This window comes from Abrus precatorius, unplaced genomic scaffold (assembly GCF_003935025.1).
Source record: "Abrus precatorius isolate BTA unplaced genomic scaffold, Abrus_2018 Scaffold7, whole genome shotgun sequence".
Taxonomy (NCBI): Eukaryota; Viridiplantae; Streptophyta; class Magnoliopsida; order Fabales; family Fabaceae; genus Abrus; species Abrus precatorius.
Genome location: NW_020874417.1, coordinates 7868068 through 7890041, shown reverse-complemented (window position 1 = coordinate 7890041; position 21974 = coordinate 7868068). Strand labels below are relative to the sequence as shown.

The 21974-nt window shown below is 30.4% G+C and overlaps 2 protein-coding genes and 1 pseudogene across 2 annotated transcripts; 2 read left to right on the top strand and 1 right to left on the bottom strand.

The window, feature by feature from the left end:
- Positions 1-373: 373 nt before the first annotated feature.
- Positions 374-4245, bottom strand: LOC113872410 (3,9-dihydroxypterocarpan 6A-monooxygenase-like). The gene is made up of 2 exons (XM_027509944.1): positions 3303-4245; positions 374-1046 (listed from the first exon to the last, which is right to left on the bottom strand). The coding sequence occupies exons 1-2, from the start codon at positions 4209-4211 to the stop codon at positions 432-434; spliced, it is 1524 nt and encodes a 507-aa protein (XP_027365745.1). The 5' UTR covers positions 4212-4245; the 3' UTR covers positions 374-431.
- A 3374-nt stretch (positions 4246-7619) lies between these two features.
- Positions 7620-11536, top strand: LOC113871408 (annotated as a pseudogene).
- A 7469-nt stretch (positions 11537-19005) lies between these two features.
- LOC113873174 (FT-interacting protein 1) lies at positions 19006-21936 on the top strand. The gene has a single exon (XM_027511180.1). The coding sequence runs from the start codon at positions 19365-19367 to the stop codon at positions 21747-21749; it is 2385 nt and encodes a 794-aa protein (XP_027366981.1). The 5' UTR covers positions 19006-19364; the 3' UTR covers positions 21750-21936.
- The last annotated feature ends 38 nt before the right edge of the window (positions 21937-21974 follow it).

Below are 21974 nucleotides of genomic sequence, written 5' to 3'. Positions count from 1 at the left end.
TGAATCTGATTTTTTATATGATTCGTATGCTAAGAGAGAGAGTGAAAATCAAGAAGCAAACGAAAGAAGATGAAAAGGTAAACGAATAATTCCATGCTCAAGTGTACTAGAGCACTAATGTTTGCGTCCAATGCAATGCCCTCACACTGTATTGCATTATAAGACATGGTAGTGCATTATACAGCCCAATCAATATTTTATTCTCTCAATCAAGTGTGTATTCAATAAATTCTTATTATATGAAAATTTATACTGTAAATTTGACTATATTAAAATAAGTTGAAAAGAGTTTATTTTGAAAAATTATACTATAACACTTAACCAAAATATTTTAAAATAACTTATAAAAGTTTTAAGCTATTTTTATAAACTCCTGGTAAGTCCTTCCAAATGCTGCTTCTATACATGAATTCTAGCATTTGCTCAAAGGCCTAAACATCAAAGGTGAAGCACAAGCGAGGCACAGGGACACAAATCAAAGGATGAGCCCTTGGAATTGTCATGGCTGGTTTCTCTTCCATGCTAACAGGTCCATTAACCTTCCATTCAAAACACTGAATCATAGCACCAAGGTTAGTGGGCACAACCTGAAGTGCTAGTGAGGCTCCAGGACATGCCCTTCTTCCAGTCCCAAATGGCATTAGTTGAAAATTTTGACCCCTCACATGTAATTGGTTCTCTTCACCTATAAACCTTTCTGGCCTGAACTCTAGTGGGTTCTCCCAAATGTTGGGGTCCCTTCCCATTGACCACAAATTAACAAATAACAATGTCTTGGCTGGAATCTCGTAACCACAAACATTACAGCTTTCAGATGATTCTCTCCCTATAAATGGTGATGTTGGGTGAATCCTTAGTGTTTCTTTGATTATAGCTCGCAAGTAGGGAAGGTTGGGAAGATCAGACTCTTGTATTAATCTATTGTTTCCTGTTACTGAATCAATCTCTTGTCTTGCTTTCTCCATCACATGAGGGTTGTTGATTAACTCAGCTAGAGCCCATTCCATGGTTATAGCAGATGTGTCAGTTCCTGCCATAAATATGTCCTGCGCATGCCAATTCAGTTTCATTATCAAAACTTCCAAAAAAAATTGACAACCTATGTTATCTTGTATTCATTATTTCTATTGTTTTACTTACTTTTTATCTTTATATACGTACATACATATACACACGTATATACACGTTTAAGTATGACTTCTAGAAATACAGCAAAAATATTTTCCTATAATAAAATTAGATTCCATGTAGGTTTAGAAAAAGATGTTAATTAATTGGTTGCTGCTCCTTTGCATCTGGTCTCGGGCATATGGATGCTGGCATAAAATAATTTGTCAATACATACACGCATGAGTGTCAGATGTAGACTTATTATCTTATCTTATATTATATTATATTATGTATTGGTCTGTCATTGCATAAGTTTAATTATGTGAAGCAACTCAATGCAATTAAATAAAACTTTACATCGAAGTTAAAGAAAGATTTTATAAATTGTTAGATAATATATATCCACTTGGTGTAAGTGAATAAAATGCAATTAAAACACTCAAGTTTCTCCTTTTTAATACACATGAACATGTACACGTAAAAGAAGGATTAATTTATATTATTTATAAGTTACATATTTGCTCTTATATCATCGGTAATCATAATATGAAACAATAATTTTCTCGGGTTTAGTTTTTGAATTATAATGATATATTATTTAAATCATTTGTATAAAAGTTTATAAATATTGACAACGATAAAGAAATAATTAAAAGATTGTTGTCTTACAAAAGTATTGTTATTACCTAACAAATAAAAATTATTAGTGCTTTTTAAGATAACTTTCATTAGTATAGATTTTATATTAACATTTAATTTATTGATAGTATATATTAATGTTTTATGCCAATATAATTATTTGATAATATAATATGTCATACATTAATAAAAAATGCATTATGTTAACGGAGACTAATCTAATTTTAAGTCATTAGCAAATGGTAATTCTGTTGTACTGTTATTTTCATTTATTTCAGGAATATATATATATATATATATTATTTTTTTAAAAATATATTATTCATGTACACATGCTGTAATTGTTAATGCATTTTCAATATGTTGTTTTTTTATAAATATAAATAATTTTTAAAATATAAATATTATAATATTTTAAAATGTTAAGCTCTGGTCTTAAAATATTAGTTAGAAAATTAAAAGTAAATATTTTTTTTTATTAAAAAATACAATGTTGTATGCTCTTAGTGATTTGTAATGCACTGCCAACTTGATTTCCAATACAAATTTTATATTTGTTTATGGTTTAATAAGTGTTCGCAGGACATTGATTAGCAAAATTCACAGGATACAACTTTTATTCTTATTTATCTATTGAAAGTGATAAGAAATTATACAAATTAAGGAATTCAATCACTTTATTGAAATTATTTGTTAAACTCTCTAATCATTTTTTTAGTGGATTTACTTTTTACCTTTAGGTTACTCAACTAATGTAAATAGTAAATACTTTGTTTACTATTCTAAAAACTTTTTATATGAGCGAAAACATATAAATAAAAAGATAATGATTAATAGTCTTAAACTTATATATGAACAAACAAATAGAAACAAATTTCATCTTCTCTCTAAATAAATAAATCAGAATAAAGATAATATTAAATCATTTGGAATTAATCTTAAATTTATCACATATGACCTATACAATAGAAAACATAATGCCATGATATATTTGAAAATAAAATTGTTCAATACAATGCTATTAAATAGTATAAAAGTAAATGCTATTTAATTATACCGATTCCTCTTCATATATGTGCGTGTTTTTTGGGATTACTAAAATTATGAGCAGATGTGATTGATCCAGCCACAATGGGATTACAAAAATCTCTCAAAATATAAAATATTGCAGCTTCTATTGTAGTTATGCAGTGCAATTTAAAATCGGGTATGCAACCCTTGCCCCATTTCCTAAACTATATTCGCTAATGAAAAATTCATGACTAGAGAAGCAAACTTGCGCCACACATGAAAGCAATTCAGAGTCAGACTCTGAATTGTTGTAAACAATATCAAAACAATACCCAACATTTTTTTTGTTTTTGGAAAAATATTTTATAGATGACCTATGAGTGTATACATCTAGAGATAAATAAGAAAGAAAATGAAAAATCTAATATGAAAACAGAGATTAAAAAGATTAAATGAATGTTAATACTGCATTAGAATGTTTATAATTAACTTGAACTGTAAGTTAAATCGAGAATATTATTGAAGTTAGAAGAATCACTTACCATGATCAAAGCCTTGATATTCTCTCTGGTCAATTTCACCTCTGTGCTCTCATCTTCATGTATATCCAACAAAATATCAAGCAAATCCCTCACTTTCTCACCTTCACCACTTTCCTTCCTTTCCACCCTTTCCATTTGATGCTCCTCAATCACCCTCTCCATCATCACATCAAACCTCTCCATAATCTCCTCAACCCTCTTCTTCATTCCTTGCAAATCCAAACTCCTACAGAACCAAACAAAATCCGACACATTGAACTTTCCCGCCAGCTCAACAGTATCTACAACCATCTTCCTCACATCCGCCGCATCACTATCATTATCGTAGCAAGTTCGGCTCATAGTCATCCTTGAAATAACACTATTCGTAAGCGTCAAGAGTTCCGCACCAACATCAACAGCCTCACGCGCTTTCCCTTTTCTTTCCAGCACGCGCAAGAACCTCAACGTTTCTTGTTCCCGCACGTGTAGGAGCATGTCAAGGGTTCTCCCACCGAGGAGCTCCGACATGCAAATCTTCTTCATGAACTTCCAGGAGCTTCCATAGGGAGCGAAGAGGAACCCTTTGGAGCCGTAGGATAAGCGGTGAATCGCGGAACTTACGAAGCGATTAGAGAACGAGGGTTCATGCGTTTTGAGGAAGTGTTTGGCGATTTCGGGGGTTGAAACGACGACGCACTGGAGGGAACCGAGGGAGAGTTGAATGATGGGGCCATAGCGAGTGGAGAGAGCGTGGAAGCTTTTGTGGGGTAAGTGGGAGATGAGGTGAAGGTGTCCAATTATGGGGAGTGAGGGTGGGCTTGGAGGATGACGTCGCTTGTGTTTGATTTTGGTTAGTATGGTCCGAACCACGATGGTGGAGATTAACCAGAGGAAGAATAGTTGAACATAGCCTTCAATTTCAGCCATAACTCGATTTTTTCTCTTGAGGCAAATCGTGAAGTCTGAATGGTCTTCGTCTTGGTTGAGAGGTAGCTTCGTGTTGTTAATTAGAGAAAGAAGAGGAAGAAGGTTACGGATGACGATGGCTATGCCCTTGGTGTACAAAAAATTTTAATTCATTTTTTCATCTTCGATCCATTTTATTATTATTATTATTATATATTTTTAAAATTTTAATATTTATTCATATTTTAAAATATATTATTTATTAAAATAAAATAATATGATAAAATATTTAATAATTTTAATTTTTTATAAAATTAAGCTACATAATATTTAAAAATTTTCAAACTAAGATTGAGTTAATTAATTTTACCTTTTATAAAAAATTTATTAAATGATTAACTTGTATCAATTATTATATTTATTAATTATTTAGTTAATCATGTGAACTTAAATTGCGTTAGCCAAATTTATCCAACTAATTAAGAAGTCAAAGTCTTCAACTAATTGTAAGTTATATTGATTTATTAATGTCAACCGTAAACAAGGGTTTTGAACAAATAACTAATATAATAAAATAATAAAAAGTTTGCATTTTCACTTTTTTGCGCTTCAAATTACTTGTATTCATGAAGGTGACTTAGAAGTAACTTTTCCTCATATTTTAGATTTCATTTGTTTATTGATGACTTGTATTGCTACAATTTCAAATAGATGGCCTTGAAATATTATATTCAACATAATAAATACTAGGTCAAGTAAGTAGTTAGCGGACAGCTAAATTACTATTGTCATAATTTAGGAAATTATTTATTTTAAATTATATTCTTGGCCGAGTTAGGTAGAAACCGAGTCCATAAATTTTTAATTTTACTATATTTCAAATTTTAATGTATGATAAATTAATTAGAATCGGTTAGATAGGCATAATCAATGAGCTAACTTAAAAATGAGAGCTTAACATAAGGGGTAGTCCAAAGATTACTTGTAGTCTATATTTTTTTTTTCTAAGTAAATATAATTATAGGTTGACGTAATTATTCACTAATTTAATAGAGAATTTTATTTTACTTTTTAAGTATATTATCTTATTTTAATTTCTAATATCAATTGTACCATGTGATTAACATTTGTTATATGTAAACTTTTTTTATATGTGAAAACTCGAATTTGAGACTTTAATTAAGGGATACTGAATTATTTGACATTTAAATTAACTTTTGTTAATTTATTTTATTTAATTATTTTGTTAGAAATAAAATTTGATATGAAATTATGAATGATATAACTTAATTTTATTTTATAATTCTGGGTAGTTTATAAAATGGATTCAAGTGTGATAAGTAAAAAAAATCAATTTTTTAATTAAAATATTTTTTTAGAAGAAAAAAAAAATAAAAATATCATAAAGTAGACTGCCTATATAAACCTGCTACTTATATAGAGCTGAGTTTGGACTATTATTTTAATGGTTCAATTTGTTTTGTATCTTTTTAACCCAATCCACGTTAGCTAGCTACTATATGTGCACCAATTTTTAATAAAAACTTAATAAAGATATCAATATTTTAACAAAATGAAGATAAATTTAGTAAAATCAATGGTATCCTTTAATTTTCTCTCTTTATATGTGCCTTAAGACATTTAATAAAAATGCAATCTATGATGTCAATCATGTGATTTCTGAGAAGTGACAATATGAGTGCTATGTTGCCAAGCATTAAGGTTAAAGAGTAGTTGATTAGCATCATCATGCCTAGCGAAAGAAGCGTAGATGAAGCCTACTTTATTGTTGATATTGAGAGCATCTGACATTGCTTTACTCCAAGTATTGTGACACCAAAATGAGACGTAGACTATCTAAATGATGGAGATACGCAAAGAAACATGAAATATAAGAATCTCTATATTGTATTACAATTGGAAGAGTGAAGAAAATAATGTTTCTAAGTATTGTTGTTGATTAATGTGTTTTATGCAAGAGATCATGTACACTAGATAATTATGATGCAAGAGACTACATGTATCCTCTGTTAGAGGCAATTATGTTTGAGTTGATTCCCCTCTAAGTATTTAATACATGATAGTATATGTATCCTTCATTAAAGGCTATTTTTTCGATATTTAAAAAATATTGAATAAATAATACATGTAACACTTGTATTTTGATATATGCTACTTTTTAGTGCTGAGATTTAAATTTCTTTCCCATTTTGACCAAATTTTAAAATTTAAACTCAAAATTCACTTTCCTTTCATTTTAATTTTAATTTTAATTTTTCTCTCACAATAATTACAATTTTAATTTTAAATTTTAGTTCCTTCCTACTTCGACTAAGTTTGATCAAAGCTCAAATTTTTTAATCTTAAGGTTTAGTAAAAGAAAAAGAAAAATTAAAGTTTTAATTTATAATTTAAACTTTAATTAATGTTAGAGAAAAATGAATTTTAATTTTTGTTAGAATGAAAGAAAAACTTAAATTTTAAATTCAAACTTAAATTAATATATCATGAAAACTAAAACTTTTAATTTTCATTTAAAATTTGATAAAAATAGAAGAAAATTATGATTTAAATTTTAAATTTAAATTCCAACGTTAAAAGGTAGCATCCGTTAAAACGTATCATGTGTCAATTTTTTATGTACATATCAAAATAAAGAGGATCATCATATTAAATATTATTAAATTTACTTATATCAATAATTAATTTTTAAATGTATTTTTATAATTTTTAAAATTATATTATTACAGTAAAAAAACCATATTTTTATAATTTTTTATTCTTAACATTTTAAAAAATCCCTTATTTTTCCTTATTTTTAATATTATATTGCTTATTTTAATTTTTATATTATTTATATTAATTATCTTTTACTAAAATATTTTTTATCTACAAACAAAAAATAATAAGAAAAAATTTTCAGCTATCTTATTCATCATATTCTGCTAAACTTAATTGAAATGTCAAAATTTGTTACTTCAGAAGTTAAAAAAGAAAAACACTGTTTATTTCTTCTTCTTTTTTTTCATATTTATAGACATTTATAATATATTACTTTATTTAAATTTTGTTTTTCAAATACTTATCCAATAAAAATAAAGTTATACTATTTTAACTAATTTTTACATAAATCTGTTATCTCCTTCCCTTTTCGTAATTGTGAAGAACAATGGGCGATATATCTCACCGAATCCCCCTCTCCCACAGTTTCAGATTTTCTGTGGATAGTCATAGTATTAGTATTAGTAGGTAACAACTTTCTCTCTCTTATATCCTCTTTCCCTTCTATTCTTTCCGTCAATCCCAAACTCTTTCACTCTTCTCCTTTTTGATTCCATTCCTTCATGACCTTGTGACAATTTTTGTTATCGTTCAAATATAACTGTTATTATTAATTATTCATCATCATCAGAAGAAGAAGAAAGAAAGATGGTGATGATGAATCTGGGAATGCTCCATTACGTGTTGGACCACATCTACGGTGCGTTGGTGCACCGTAGCAGAATGAGCACGCCGTTCTTCTCGCGAGGGTGGGGTGGAACCAAGCTTGAGATGTTGGAGAAGATGATTCAGCAGTTGTTCCCCGAATTGGAGAGTTACAGCAACTTTCCTCTAACTTCGGTTCGACCCGTTTGGAGAACCGTTTGGGAAACTGGAACCGCTCGTTTGAGAGAGGGTGTTTTTAGAACACCTTGCGATCACCAATTACTCGCTGCATTGCCACCTGAAAGCCACAATGCAAGGGTCGCGTTTCTCGTCCCCAAGTGCGTTCCCCCTCATAGAATGGCCTGCGTCCTTCACCTTGCAGGTAATGCGAGCATAACATTGTGATTGTTAAGTTATTAAACCACGTGATATTGTGATTTTAGATAGAGAAAAATACTAATTTTATTAAATAAGGACCCATTTTGTTTAGTTGTAGGACTTACTAATTCAATTTGATAAAAAAAATGTCTTATTTTTTTTTAACGTGACCATATTGTGTTAGCTAATGCCACGAGTGGATTCAAATCCGAAACTAAAACACTAATGCTTGGAAATGCTTTCCATCTTTTTGTTGGATATGCATTTGATATTGATACTGTTAAATTTGAAGTGGCTGATATTACTTTCTTTTTCTTTGTATTTGGTTGCCAATGGGTCTGTGAGAGACGTAGAAACATACTCTTTCGGGAATTGGAAATGTATCCTCTTTAGGAAGAAACGAGGTTGATATTGTAATTGTTTGTAGGCAATATAGTGGTGATTTATGATGACAATGATTTGTAACGTCTATTTTGGTTTTAGTGATGTCCAAGAGATTCAATCTTAGTTTGAATAATGTATTTTAAGAATAATCATATCATTATATTGAATTTATGTTGTATCTATATATGCATAATACTTGTCGAGTCAGCTTTTGGTTTATTCGGACATGTAAATTTGGTTTGACAGGTCCAAATTTGAATTTAGAGCAGTTGGTGTATTGGTTGCCATGTCTGCATATAGTTCGTTTCTTGGTTCGGGTTCTGATTTTCTGGACAATCAGACCATGTCTGGATATCTAATAGTGAGTGGAATGGAATGAAACAAAGCTAACTTTTGAATGTATAGATATTCTTATGATTGATTGAAAAACTTGACTGGTTTTCGATATATAGCTGCAAATTGGAGGGGAAGAAAAATAGGGATATTGGATAAAATGAAAGGCAACACATTCCATCAGGTTCCATTCATTTTGATATAAATTTAAACAATCCAAACAGTAGAACCTAGTATTATTCCATTCTCTTTCATTTTGTCCCTTATTATTGATCCAAATATAGTCTTATGCTTGGGGATTAAGATGTAATATGCTGGTACCTTTTAGCAAATTGCAAATAGAGATGGGAGATGCACAGTTTAATATCATCCAATTTTGTGACTGGGTAGACAAAATGATAAAAAAAAAGGCAGTGAAAGAATTATAGAAGAATATCCTTCATTTTACATGTTTTTGTTGAAAAATGAATGGAAAGGACCATGTTCTCAGTTTGTTTAATTTAGGATGCATAAGAGTTCAAACCATTAGTTAACATATGATGAGGGTGAAATTGCAGAGGTATCTGTTCAATCTGCACATGGCTTTTCATAGGAGCCTTTTTAACATTCTGTTGTTTTTCTTCTCTGAATAAATAATAGTAATATATACTTAACCATAAGATTTGTCCCACCATTTTTTCCCCTTCTTATATTACTTGTCACAAAGTCCAACTTAACAGGCAATTAATGTTAATCTGGATGAATTTCCTTAGTAGGTTTTAAATTACAGATGCAGTTGGATTGCAGATTGATATGGGGTTGATGTGGGCCAATGTTATGGTTTGTGTTGCGGTCACCTTGTGATACAGTTACAGCAGCCACTGCCACCATTTGCTATTTAAAACCCTGTTTATTAGCAATGTATTATTCTGATTCAGGAAGCTCACTTAAATTCATACTGGCTCTGATTGAGTGAAGGCATCTTCTTGTAGAATTTTATACTTAGCAATATTCAGCAATCATGAGTTTGGGAAAATATTTTATTTTCCAGAATTACAGGAAAATTATAACTATTTCTTTGTTTGTTAGTTTTGTTGTATCTGTTATAGCTTTTGATTTTATGTAATTGCTCATTTGAAAACTACCTTCACATAAAACTGAAAGATTAATATTCTCTCTAGGTGTGATTATGTGTTTAGGACCTTGCCATTTAGTTTGAAACTTTGGTTTTTCCCTCTTTTTCTGCAGGAACTGGGGATCACACATTTGAAAGGTGATTGCGTCTTGGTGGACCATTGTTGAAGGAAAACATTGCAACCATGGTCCTTGAGAGGTCAGAGTCGAATTTTGTATCTTCTTATTTTGAAACAAAAGCAGTTTCTTTTCCTCCTTCTTCAGCTATTTATTTAATATAAGCTCTTTATCTCTAACATATATGCAAATGCAGTCCCTTCTATGGACAAAGGCGCCCAATGCTGCAGCGTGGTGCAAAACTTTTGTGTGTGAGTGATTTGCTTTTATTAGGAAGAGCCACAATTGAAGAAGCCCGTGGTCTCTTACACTGGTTGGACTCAGAGGCAGGTTTTGGCAAGATGGGTGTTTGTGGGCTTAGTATGGGTAAAGATCAAGTTAAGACAAATTTTAAATCCATGTTGAACCTCTGAATAGTTGATGTGAACTGTCCTCTTCAGCTTTTGATTATGCTGCAGTATTTTTCTTTTATAAGTTATAACATATCATGATAATTAAAAGTGTTATTGTTTGAACTTAGTCTCAGTTTAGACTTTAGATGTCAAAATTCACCCCTATCAAGATATTAATCAAACAAATTAGTCTAACTTTTAGAATTATGTGACTTCTTTGATCATAAAGATTTATTTATATATCGTTATAAACTCAGGAGGAGTACATGCTGCAATGGTTGGATCACTTCATCCTACACCTGTTGCAACCCTCCCTTTTCTGTCACCACATTCTGCTGTTGTTGCATTCTGCGAGGGGATTTTGAAGCATGGTACTGCCTGGGAGGCACTGAGATGGGATATTGCAGCTCAGAAGCATGCAATGACCCATGAAGAAGCAAGGGAGAGGTTGCGAAATGTGCTGTCTCTAACGGATGTGACCCGCTTTCCAATTCCCAAAATCCCCAATGCTGTTATTTTTGTTGCTGCTTCTGTAAGTTCCAATTTCATTATCGCCTTGTGAATATAATGAGTCAAAATATAAAGAAATTTGACTCAAATTTTGTTTGTTTAGAATTCCTTTATTTTTTGGCTCTTTGGACATTTATGATTTGTCATCAAACGTATATTTTTCTGGAAACGCCACCAGCTCCTTTTCTAATTCCTTGTTGGGCATATTTCTATCTAGTCCTTAATCTTGCAGTCATTAGGTCCAACCAAAGTGGAAAATGTGTATATATTTCAATCAGTTTTGTTTTGATGTACTTTAGAATTTCCCTTTCTTTCCCTTTCCTTCCACATCTGTGATGTAGTCGAAAACCCTGTCCATTTTGTAAATAGTTTACCATGCTTATTAAAAGAGATTTTCAGGTTGGTTCCAGTGTATTTTTATTTGTTTCTTCGAGTTTTCAATGGTATGATTTGTAGTAAATATATTTTCTGTTATTTGGGTTTATACTCTTAACCATTATTAACATGGATTGCAGGATGATGGATACATCCCAAAACACTCGGTCCTTGAACTTCAGAAAGCCTGGCCAGGTTCTGAGGTTAGATGGGTCACAGGTGGGCATGTTTCTTCCTTCCTTCTTCATAGTAGTCAATTTAGAAAGGCTATTGTTGACGGCCTTAATAGATTACCGTGGAAGGAATCTCCATTGTGACAGGGACGTTGCACAGGTAGAATAGATTGTTTTTTCAACCATATTTGGTACTTGTAGCTTATTCTTCATCCAACATGCTGGATGATTCCAGAGGCCCATCCTCAAAAGTGAGGAAACAAAAGCGGGGATTGTAAAATGTAAATAAGCTATCCTCATGTTATCACCAAGAAGTGTACACAATGTTTGAATAATCTTTAATCTCTTAGGGGCTTCTTTTGTTATTAATCACATGCGTGAATATATCTGAAACAAATATCTACAAGGAAAAAGAAGAAAGTGTTGTAGATTAGTTTTTTAGGATGACACTTCTACAAATTATCAGTCATGCGTGAATTTTATACGTGTGCTAATTACATACTTCATTCTGAAAGTATTAATCCGTTGTTCAATTCATCGTTCATGCATGAATTAGTATTAGAATGTTCTATGTAGAGTCTTTATTGTTAAATCACTTTCTTCAGTTCTTGAATTGCACAAGATACAACACTAGGCTTTGTAGTCATGTCTGTGTAGTAACTGGATGCTCCTCTCCCCCTGTTGGGAAAAACCAAACACAAGAACACAATTATCTAAAGTAAGCAGTGGAAACAATTCTCCGAACTTGCAAGAATCTGTGAGGAGCAACAACAATAACAAATGGTAGCAACAAATACAAGGATACAGAGAATTATTTACGTGGGAAAACTCTCTCAATGTGAGAAGTAAAAATCCACAGGCTCAAGCCAGTCAATCAAGTTTCACTATAATCAAATGAGGTTATAAGAGAGTCTCAAAATACTGCACAAATTCGTGCAAACAACAGCTAATACAACCAAGCAATAAAGCCTAACCAAAGAGAGAAAATCTCACAAAACAGGGCTGCTGTTCAAACACGATTTCTCTCAGCCAAAACTTCCAATCGACGATCCCAGTGGTCAGAACAAAGAACTATACGTCTGGGAACTGCTGTCAAAGTTTCAGCTCAATCCAACAGTTGAATAAGGAGAAATAACGATTTCTCTGCAGTTGGTCTGTACAGAGTCACAAAAAACAGGGCTTCTGTGCGAAGACAATATCTCCAACTTCAGACCTCTAATCGACAATCCGAACAGTCAGAACAAAGAGCACCGTGTTACGAACCTGCTGTAAAATTTTCAGCCTGATCCAACAGTGATCGAATCAGATATCAAAGGAATGAAGTAGCTAGTCAGGAGCTTCTTTTTTCTCTCACTTCCCCTTCTTTCTTTTTTATGTCTCTCTGCGAAAATATACACACTAGGCTACGAAAAAATACTTCAATCTAGACTTCTCTCACCCACTCTTCTGACTTTTCACTCCCCTCAATTAAGTGTAGAAAATGAGTTTGAAAATTTGGACTTTTTAGACACATAGTTGGGAGTCTAACCTAACACCCCCCAACACAAAAAAAAAAATAAAAAATTGAAGAACGTTTGCCAGGAAGTTTTTTTCTTTGGTGAACTGAATGAATTTAACATAATGAAAGTATGGTTCAAGCATTGTTTATTTAGCCGATGAAGAATGCTAGCACTAGAGCGAGGTAGTTGCATGTAAATTCCTTGAGTATGCATAACTAAGTTTAGAAATAGGTTAGGATGTTGGTTTGGCATTCCTGGCCTAATTTACATGTCATATCAGTCTTTTTATTAAATAGGTTAGGTTAAGAAATATCTTTTAAACCCTTATTTAGTTAAAAAGGTGAAGTTGAGTCATCCAAACGATCAGCTTATTTTAAACAAAATTAATAATAAGAATTTTTATTTTATTTTATTTTAAAACCTAATCTATTAATTTATATATAAAGTTTAGATCTATTAATTTTTTAGAGGTAAATTCTTTTAACTTATTTAAAAGACTTTATTATAAAAGTTTTTGAATATGTTTGGTGGACCGGACAAATTATAGTTTTAAAAAGGCTAACTCATGTTTTGAAAAATAACTCATCAAATAAATAAATTAGATTCAGATTTATATGTGTAAGAAATTTGTAATAGAGAGAAATATTATTTTCAATAAAATATTTAAAATATAATCTTCCCCACCCAAAATTTCATTATTTTGTGTGAGAAAAGTTTGTGGTAACATTAAAAAAAAAATTGACTCATAAAAACCACATTCAAATGCATGAAAAAAAAATTCTTACCCTTTTTATTTTTAAATATTTTTTCCACCAAGATTAACAAAGCATTAAAGATTTATTATTTCTTAAGACTATAATATAAGTCTGAAATGGAAAAAAGGGGGTTAAACATTGAATAACATAACTGAATGGTGATGAAAAAAATTAGAATCAAATTCTTTAAATCTATTTAAAAAAATTACATATCAATAAAACCAGTTAAGAAAATTGAAAGAATTATTTCTGAAAAAGTAGTGACATTCTATTAAACAAAGGGGAGAATATGGTGTTGGATATGACAGCCATTAATCACCCAAAACAGGCACCTTATAAAATCTTGGCTTCCTTTCCCACGTTACGCATGATCCTCCACCACACAACTATAAAGTAGCATTCATTTTAAGAGGGTTTTCTTTATCTTATTTTTTGCATTTAAGAAAGGGTATCTGATTCGATGTCTCCTTTTTCTAGGCCATTTTTATCTTAATTCAATAATACTTACATTATTCATACAATTTCATTTAATGCGGTTGAAGTTGGAGCTTCTTCATTTGAGGAATGCAAAGTTCATTTGCCATGTTACTTCTTTCCCATCTCATTGTTTTAATCTGATAAGAAATTCACTCGAAATTGCAGGACATAACTCGATTGGCGATTATTACTGAATTATCTTGTCAATTATCGTTTTAATCAAATTTTACATCACATGTGAAATACTTAATCTCTTATTTTAGTTTTTTAATAAATATCATATAGAGTGTCTCAACTAAAACTGTTAATATGGAGACGTAGCTACAACTCACTTCACACACTAGTTCTTTTTTTTAAATCTTATGCGTATTTTTTTTAAACCTCTGCACGCCCTCTACTTACTTTGATCCTAAACTTTAAGTTAGGCTCAGAGTTAAAGATGGATTAGTTCACATTTTTAAAAAATAATTAATAATTATTATGTTATTTTTATTAAAATAAATATATCTATTTATTTATATTTTTATTAAATTATTTTATTTAAAATTAATTAAAAAATATATTTTAAAAGATAAAAAAATTATATCAATTCTATTAAATTAAATAATTTCACTTTAAAAATAAATTCTACTAAATTAAGATGAGATAAAATTTAAATTTATAAATATTCATTAATTTTTGCTAAGTTCGTAAATTACTTAAATACATCAATGAATTTTATAATATTAAGTATAATGGTGGTGTTGTATTTAATTTTTCTTAACACATTATATTTTATTTAAATAAATTATTTTAAACATTTTGATAACAAATGACTTAATAAATTTAGTTAGTGTTGTTTTTTATTGTCAATTTTGTGTCTTTATTATAACTTTAAAAATATTTATTAAATATGTGATATTCTTAAAATAATTTTATAAAAATAAATAAATAATATACAAATATTAAAATATAGATTTTTTTATTGTTAATATTCAAATAAAATTAAAGAATAATGTACTAAAAAATTATTTATTAAATTATATGAATAAAAAATATTACTATAATTTAATAATCATCATTGATACAAACAAAAATTAGATAAATATATAACTTAATTTATAATAAATTATTATATTTTATTTAATATTATATAAATTTAATTACTTTTATCTATTTTTAAGTCATTTATTTGTCTAAAGTTTATAGTAAGAAATATTATATAAAATAGATATTTTTAAATAAATTATAATAATTTTTAATGGTAGTTAGTTCATAAGTTAACACTAGCCTACTTAATCATATGAACATTTTATAGTAAAAACTTTTCACATAGTAGGTTATTTGGCCCTAATCCACATGAATTAGGATTAAATTAGTTAAGATTAAGGTACTCTTGTGGAATTCTCATGAACAGCAAAAAAAATTGTAGTCAATTTGATAATATTCGAATAACATTATTTCTTTGGTACAAAATAATGAAACTCTTAAATGTGATTTAAAATAGATCTTGTTCTATGTTAATAAGGGATTTCTATGTCAAAATTAATTTTGAGTTCTTAAAAGGTAGAACTAACCAAGATTATAATGAGACATAAACACATAGTAAAAAAAAAATTACAATCAATTAAAAAAAGTAAATATAGAAAGACTTCATCATTAAAATTATCTAAAAATAAATTTTAAAATTAAAATTGAGTTAAACAAAATTTACCTATAAAAAATTTATTAACACCTTTAAAAGAATAGTCACTATATAATTAATTGTATAAAATTTAACTTTTAAAATATTTATTTCACTAAAAAAGTAAATTATTTTTAATTTTTAAATTTAAAGAAAGATATCATTTATAAGGAAATATATTTAAAATAAACACAACTTAAGAAAAACTATTTTTTTATTTTAAATTCAAATTAAAGAAATAATTTATTTACAGTAAATATTATGTCTTTTTTAAATTTGAGATAAAATAAATAAATTTAAACTTATTTTGATATTTTAAAATTTTTAAATTATATGAAAAGAAGTATTTAAAAAATGATACTTTTAATTTTATTTCAGAAAATGGAGAAAATTTTGAAATTTTCATTTTTTATTTTTAAATTCCAAATCAGATAGAAAAAGTATTTACGAAAAAGGAGTTTTTATTTAGGTATTTATGAAAATATAAAAAATTCAAAATAAAACAAATTAAATCTAAAAATTAAAAATAAATTGAAATAAATATTGTGAATAGTTTATATATATATATATATATATATATATATATATATATATATATATATATATAGCGGAGAAGTTTTTGATTGTGGATAGGGTCGTTATCTAATGGTTAGAAATTAATGTAATTTTCTTGGAGGAGAAATAATATGACAATGTGTTTTCTTAGAAAACAAAGAGAAGATATATTGTTAGAAGAACACACGTTCCAAAACTTAAAGACTACAAAGAAGTGAAAGTGATATTTTTTCTGGGTCAAGTAACAATTTTTCCTTCTTTCTTTTGGGTTATCTTAATTTGTCTTGTAAATTTGAGTGCATTGCATTGGTATTAAAATTTTCACAGTGGGTGCTTGGAAAAATTTAATACAAATGTGATTCACTCACTAAATTTACAAGACAATTAACAACAAAAATAAAAGAAAGGAAGTTTTTTTTTACTTGATAAAAAGATAAATAAATAATTCACATTTGCTCTATGTACTCTTACTCGATCATCTCCGGTTTCTATCCATTAGGCATAATTACTTTATCTACTCATCAAATATCCAAAGAGAAAAACTACTATCCTTATTTTGTTTTTTTATTTTGAATTTTCCCGAATTTATATATTTTATAAAAATTTTCCCCTTGCTTTTTATTATTATTTTAGTTTTTTTTCATTTCCTTAATATTTTAAATTATTATTATTTATTACCTTAATATATGCCTCCTTCACTTCCAAGAAAAGAGGGTGTGGAATTTGTGAAGCTTGCCACTTGCATAAATTCCCAAGTTTAGCTAACATTAAGTTAAAGGCGAATAAAGAAGGGAGAATAGCGTTCTAAAGCATCTTTTGAAGGCTCTTACCCCATAAGCTTTCTGTGATGCTTTCTCCTTTTCTTTAAGCCAACTTACAGCTTTAATATTTTCAGCTTCTTTATCATTTGACTAACTGTCTTTGCCTTCATATTAGCTGTGGATCTTATTGCAAGGAAATTAATACTTCATTCTCTTCAACTCATTTGCCATAGATTATAAGGATCTTGTTAATAAGTTAGTACTGATTAAAATATTAATAAATAATCCTTTTAATTAAAAAAAAAAAAAGAAACATGTTAATGTACATTGAAACTTACTACAGTGCCATACCATACTTTTTAACGTTTTTTTAACTTTTAATTATTTAGCAAATACCTTAAAATTAATTTCTAGAGTTCTAAATCAAATTTCACTCTCACTTAAATTAATGTTTTTCTTTCATATTTTTTAATTTTTAATAAATTTTGGTTAAAAATAAAAATTATTTTTAAGAGTTATTTCTAACATTATTTTTTCATGGAATGAGGGTAAAGTGGTCTATAAAAAAAATTGCCAACGTGGAAAGTTGTGGAAGAAAGACAAGAATCTATGAAAGTAGGGAGCGATTTATGTACAAGTCTACCCCTATTTTAGTCTAAAAGTCTATCTTTGTCCTCTGAAGTGGGGCACCAAGCATAGCCTTTACAAAAATTGTGGAATTTGAACTAATGCTCTTTCCCATTTCTACTTTAATTATCAAAGCGTTTACATAAAGCAAATGCACTCATATGAACAATATTCCTCTATACCCACTTAGAAAACACATAATTAGCATTAATTCCTTAATCAGCATTTCATTTGTAGTTCTAGACATATATTAATATTCTAGTATTGGTTTAAGAATACTATATATCAATATTCTGAGAGGTGAGATTGAAGCTGGTTTTCATAAAACTAAGTCTTCGAATGAGAAGATAAACACAGAAGGAAAGTGCAAAGAAAAAGACTCAACTTCAGTCTTGAAATTGCAATACATCATATGACATAAGGGAAACAATAATTTCATATTTAGTGTGAGAAGCAGAGTAAATACACGTGTCCATTGTTTTAATCTTTGATTATATATATAAAGTTATTTTAGATTTTAACTTTTAAAATTAAACTATTTTAATCTATTTTTTGTTTTGGTAAACTAATAATTAAAGTAACATTTTTATTAAAATGGAAAATTAAATAACAAATATTTATAATTTGAGAGACTAAAATTAGTATTTATTTGTTCTAAGTAAAATATGTATGTAATTTTTTTTAATTAGTTTCTTGAGACATTTAAAAAAACACTTACTCAAAATACTATTCAACAAAATAATTATTTCACTGAAAAATTATAAAAGAAATTTAATATATTTTTTTACTTCAAAACTATAAACTTTAATATATTTTACTAACGGGTAGTGGGTTCAAGTACATGCTTGATTCTTAAACAAAGTTTCAGTTTCATTTTTTACTCGAGCACCACTAAAAGATATTTGTGTTTTAAATAAGAAAATGTCAACTTTTTGTTTTAAATATTATTTTTTTTACTCTTTAAAAATTATTAAAACATGTTCAAGATTAAAATAGATAGTAATTTTAGAAATTATCACAATTTGTAATTTTAGTAATTTTAGAACGAAATTAAAATGACAAATAATAAGATACTGGTTAAACATTTTAAACTATATTTTTTTAAAATATAATTAATATGCATTCAACATAAGTTTCAATACATCTTCAATATATTTTTTGAAAAAAAAAACTTCAATAAAATTATTTTTTTAAAAAAATCTTTACATTGACATGATCCAATTAAAATACTCAATACTCAATAAATAAGCATCTAAGGAGTGGTAGTCGCTAATGATATGCACTGGTAAATGAGATCCTCTTTCATGTAAGTGCCATAAAGGTTACATAACTTAAGTCTCACATCTCTATTTTAATTCTAGAAATCCAATTCAATTCTCTCTCTCTCCCTCTCCCTCTCCCTCTCCCTCCCTCTCTCTCTCTCTATAATTTTCATGTGCAGCTATTCCAGTTACTTGAGCAACAACAATTGCCAACACACATTTCTGCTATTTCTCAGATTCACTAGCAATTTAGAGGAAGATATCGTAAAAGTTACACCCTGAAATATCACTTCATTTCACCACTAGACACATGAACATAGAGATTCTGAACCAAGAAGAAGCTTGAAAGCTGAACCTCCAAAACCATAGGCACCATGAGTTCTCAAGCAGCACCAAAGCCAAACCAAGATGACTACAAGTTGAAAGACACAAAACCAGCGCTTGGAGAACGTTGGCCACATGGAGGACAACGTGGAGGCACTGGTTGGATCTACACTGAAAGAGCCACAAGCACTTATGACCTTGTGGAACAAATGTTCTACCTCTATGTTCGTGTTGTGAAGGCCAAAGACCTTCCACCAAACCCTGTAACGGGAAACGTTGACCCTTATGTTGAAGTCAAAGTTGGGAACTACAAGGGTAAAACAAGGCACTTTGAGAAGAAGATCAACCCTGAATGGAAGCAGGTTTTTGCATTCTCAAAGGAGAAGATTCAGTCTTCAGTTGTTGAAGTGTTTGTGAGAGACAAAGAAATGGTAGCCAGAGATGATTACATTGGGAAAGTTGAGTTTGACATGCATGAAGTGCCGACAAGGGTGCCCCCAGATAGTCCTTTGGCTCCTCAGTGGTATAGGCTTGAGAATCTGCGAGGGGAAACAAGGAGTAGAGGTGAAATCATGCTAGCTGTTTGGATGGGAACACAAGCTGATGAAGCATTTCCTGAGGCTTGGCATTCAGATTCTGCATCAGTTAAGGGAGATGGAGTTTATAATATCAGGTCAAAGGTTTATGTTAATCCAAAACTTTGGTATCTTAGAGTTAATGTCATTGAAGCCCAAGATGTTGAGCCATTGGACAAAAGCCAGCCACCTCAAGTTTTTGTGAAGGGTCAAGTTGGTCAACAAGTGCTCAAGACTAAGCTGTGTCCAACAAAAACACCAAATCCTATGTGGAATGAGGATTTGGTGTTTGTGGCAGCAGAACCCTTTGAGGAGCAGCTTGTGCTCACTGTGGAAAACAAGGCTTCCCCTGGTAAGGATGAAGTTGTGTCCAAGATAAGCTTGCCACTGAACAAATTTGAAATTCGTTTGGATCACAGGACAGTACACTCACGTTGGTACAATCTTGAAAAGTTTGGATTTGGTGTGTTGGAGGGTGACAAGAGAAATGAAAACAAGTTCTCAAGTAGGATTCACCTAAGAGTGTGTCTTGAGGGTGCTTATCATGTGCTAGATGAATCAACAATGTATATTAGTGATACAAGGCCAACTGCTAGGCAGCTTTGGAAGCAGCCAATTGGAATACTTGAAGTGGGAATTTTGAGTGCTCAAGGGCTCCAACCTATGAAGACAAACAATGGTAAAGGGTCAACAGATGCTTATTGTGTGGCCAAGTATGGACAGAAATGGGTCAGAACTAGAACAATCACTGAGAGCTTCAATCCAAAATGGAATGAGCAGTACACGTGGGAAGTTTATGACCCTTGCACTGTCATAACTTTTGGAGTCTTTGACAACTGCCATTTGGGTCAGCAAGCTCCTGGAAGTGGAGCCAAAAATGACTCAAGAATTGGGAAGGTGAGAATCCGTTTGTCAACCTTGGAAATGGATAGGATTTACACTAACTCCTACCCTCTACTTGTTCTGCGCTCCTCGGGGTTGAAGAAAATGGGGGAACTACAGTTGGCTATTCGCTTTACATGTCTCTCCATGGCTCACATAATTTACCTTTATGGACACCCTTTGTTGCCAAAAATGCATTACTTGCATCCATTCACTGTGAACCAATTGGACAACTTGAGGTACCAAGCTATGAACATTGTGGGAGTAAGGCTTGGGAGGGCAGAACCACCCTTGAGGAAAGAGGTTGTGGAGTACATGCTAGATGTGGACTCGCATATATGGAGCATGAGAAAAAGCAAAGCCAATTTCTTCCGAATTGTGTCACTGTTTTCAGGGGTAATATCTATGAGTAGGTGGCTTGGTGAGGTGCAACAGTGGAAGAACCCAGTGACCACAATTCTAGTTCATGTCCTATTTTTCATCTTGATATGCTATCCTGAACTGATCCTCCCTACTATGTTCCTCTACATGTTTCTCATTGGAATATGGAACTTACGGTTCAGGCCAAGGCACCCCCCACACATGGACACCAAACTTTCATGGGCAGAAGCAGCACACCCAGATGAACTTGATGAAGAGTTTGACACTTTTCCTACTTCAAAGGATCAAGATGTGACCAAAATGAGGTATGATAGGCTTAGGAGTGTGGCAGGGAGAATACAAACTGTGGTTGGAGATATTGCAACACAAGGTGAGAGATTTCATTCATTGCTCAGTTGGAGAGACCCAAGAGCAACAAGCCTCTATGTGATTTTCTGCCTCATTGCAGCAGTGGCACTATATGTGACCCCTTTCAAGATAATAGCTTCAGTTGCTGGCATTTTCTGGCTCAGGCACCCCAGATTCAGAAGCAAGCTACCCTCAGTGCCTAGCAACTTCTTCAAGAGGTTGCCATCTCGTGCTGATAGCATGCTTTGAGGCTCCAAATTAGGCGAAAAGCAACATTATTAAGATCTTCTGTGTTATTGCATTATTCATTTTTTTTCTTTTACTTTTTGGTTAGTACACAATTAGCATGATTTTTCTTCCTGTCATCAAATTTTTAATTCTTGCGTTATTTGGAAGTGTCAACAACAATAAAACTAAGTATCAATCCACAACATTTTCTTTTATTAATGACTCTGTATTAGTAATCTATACATG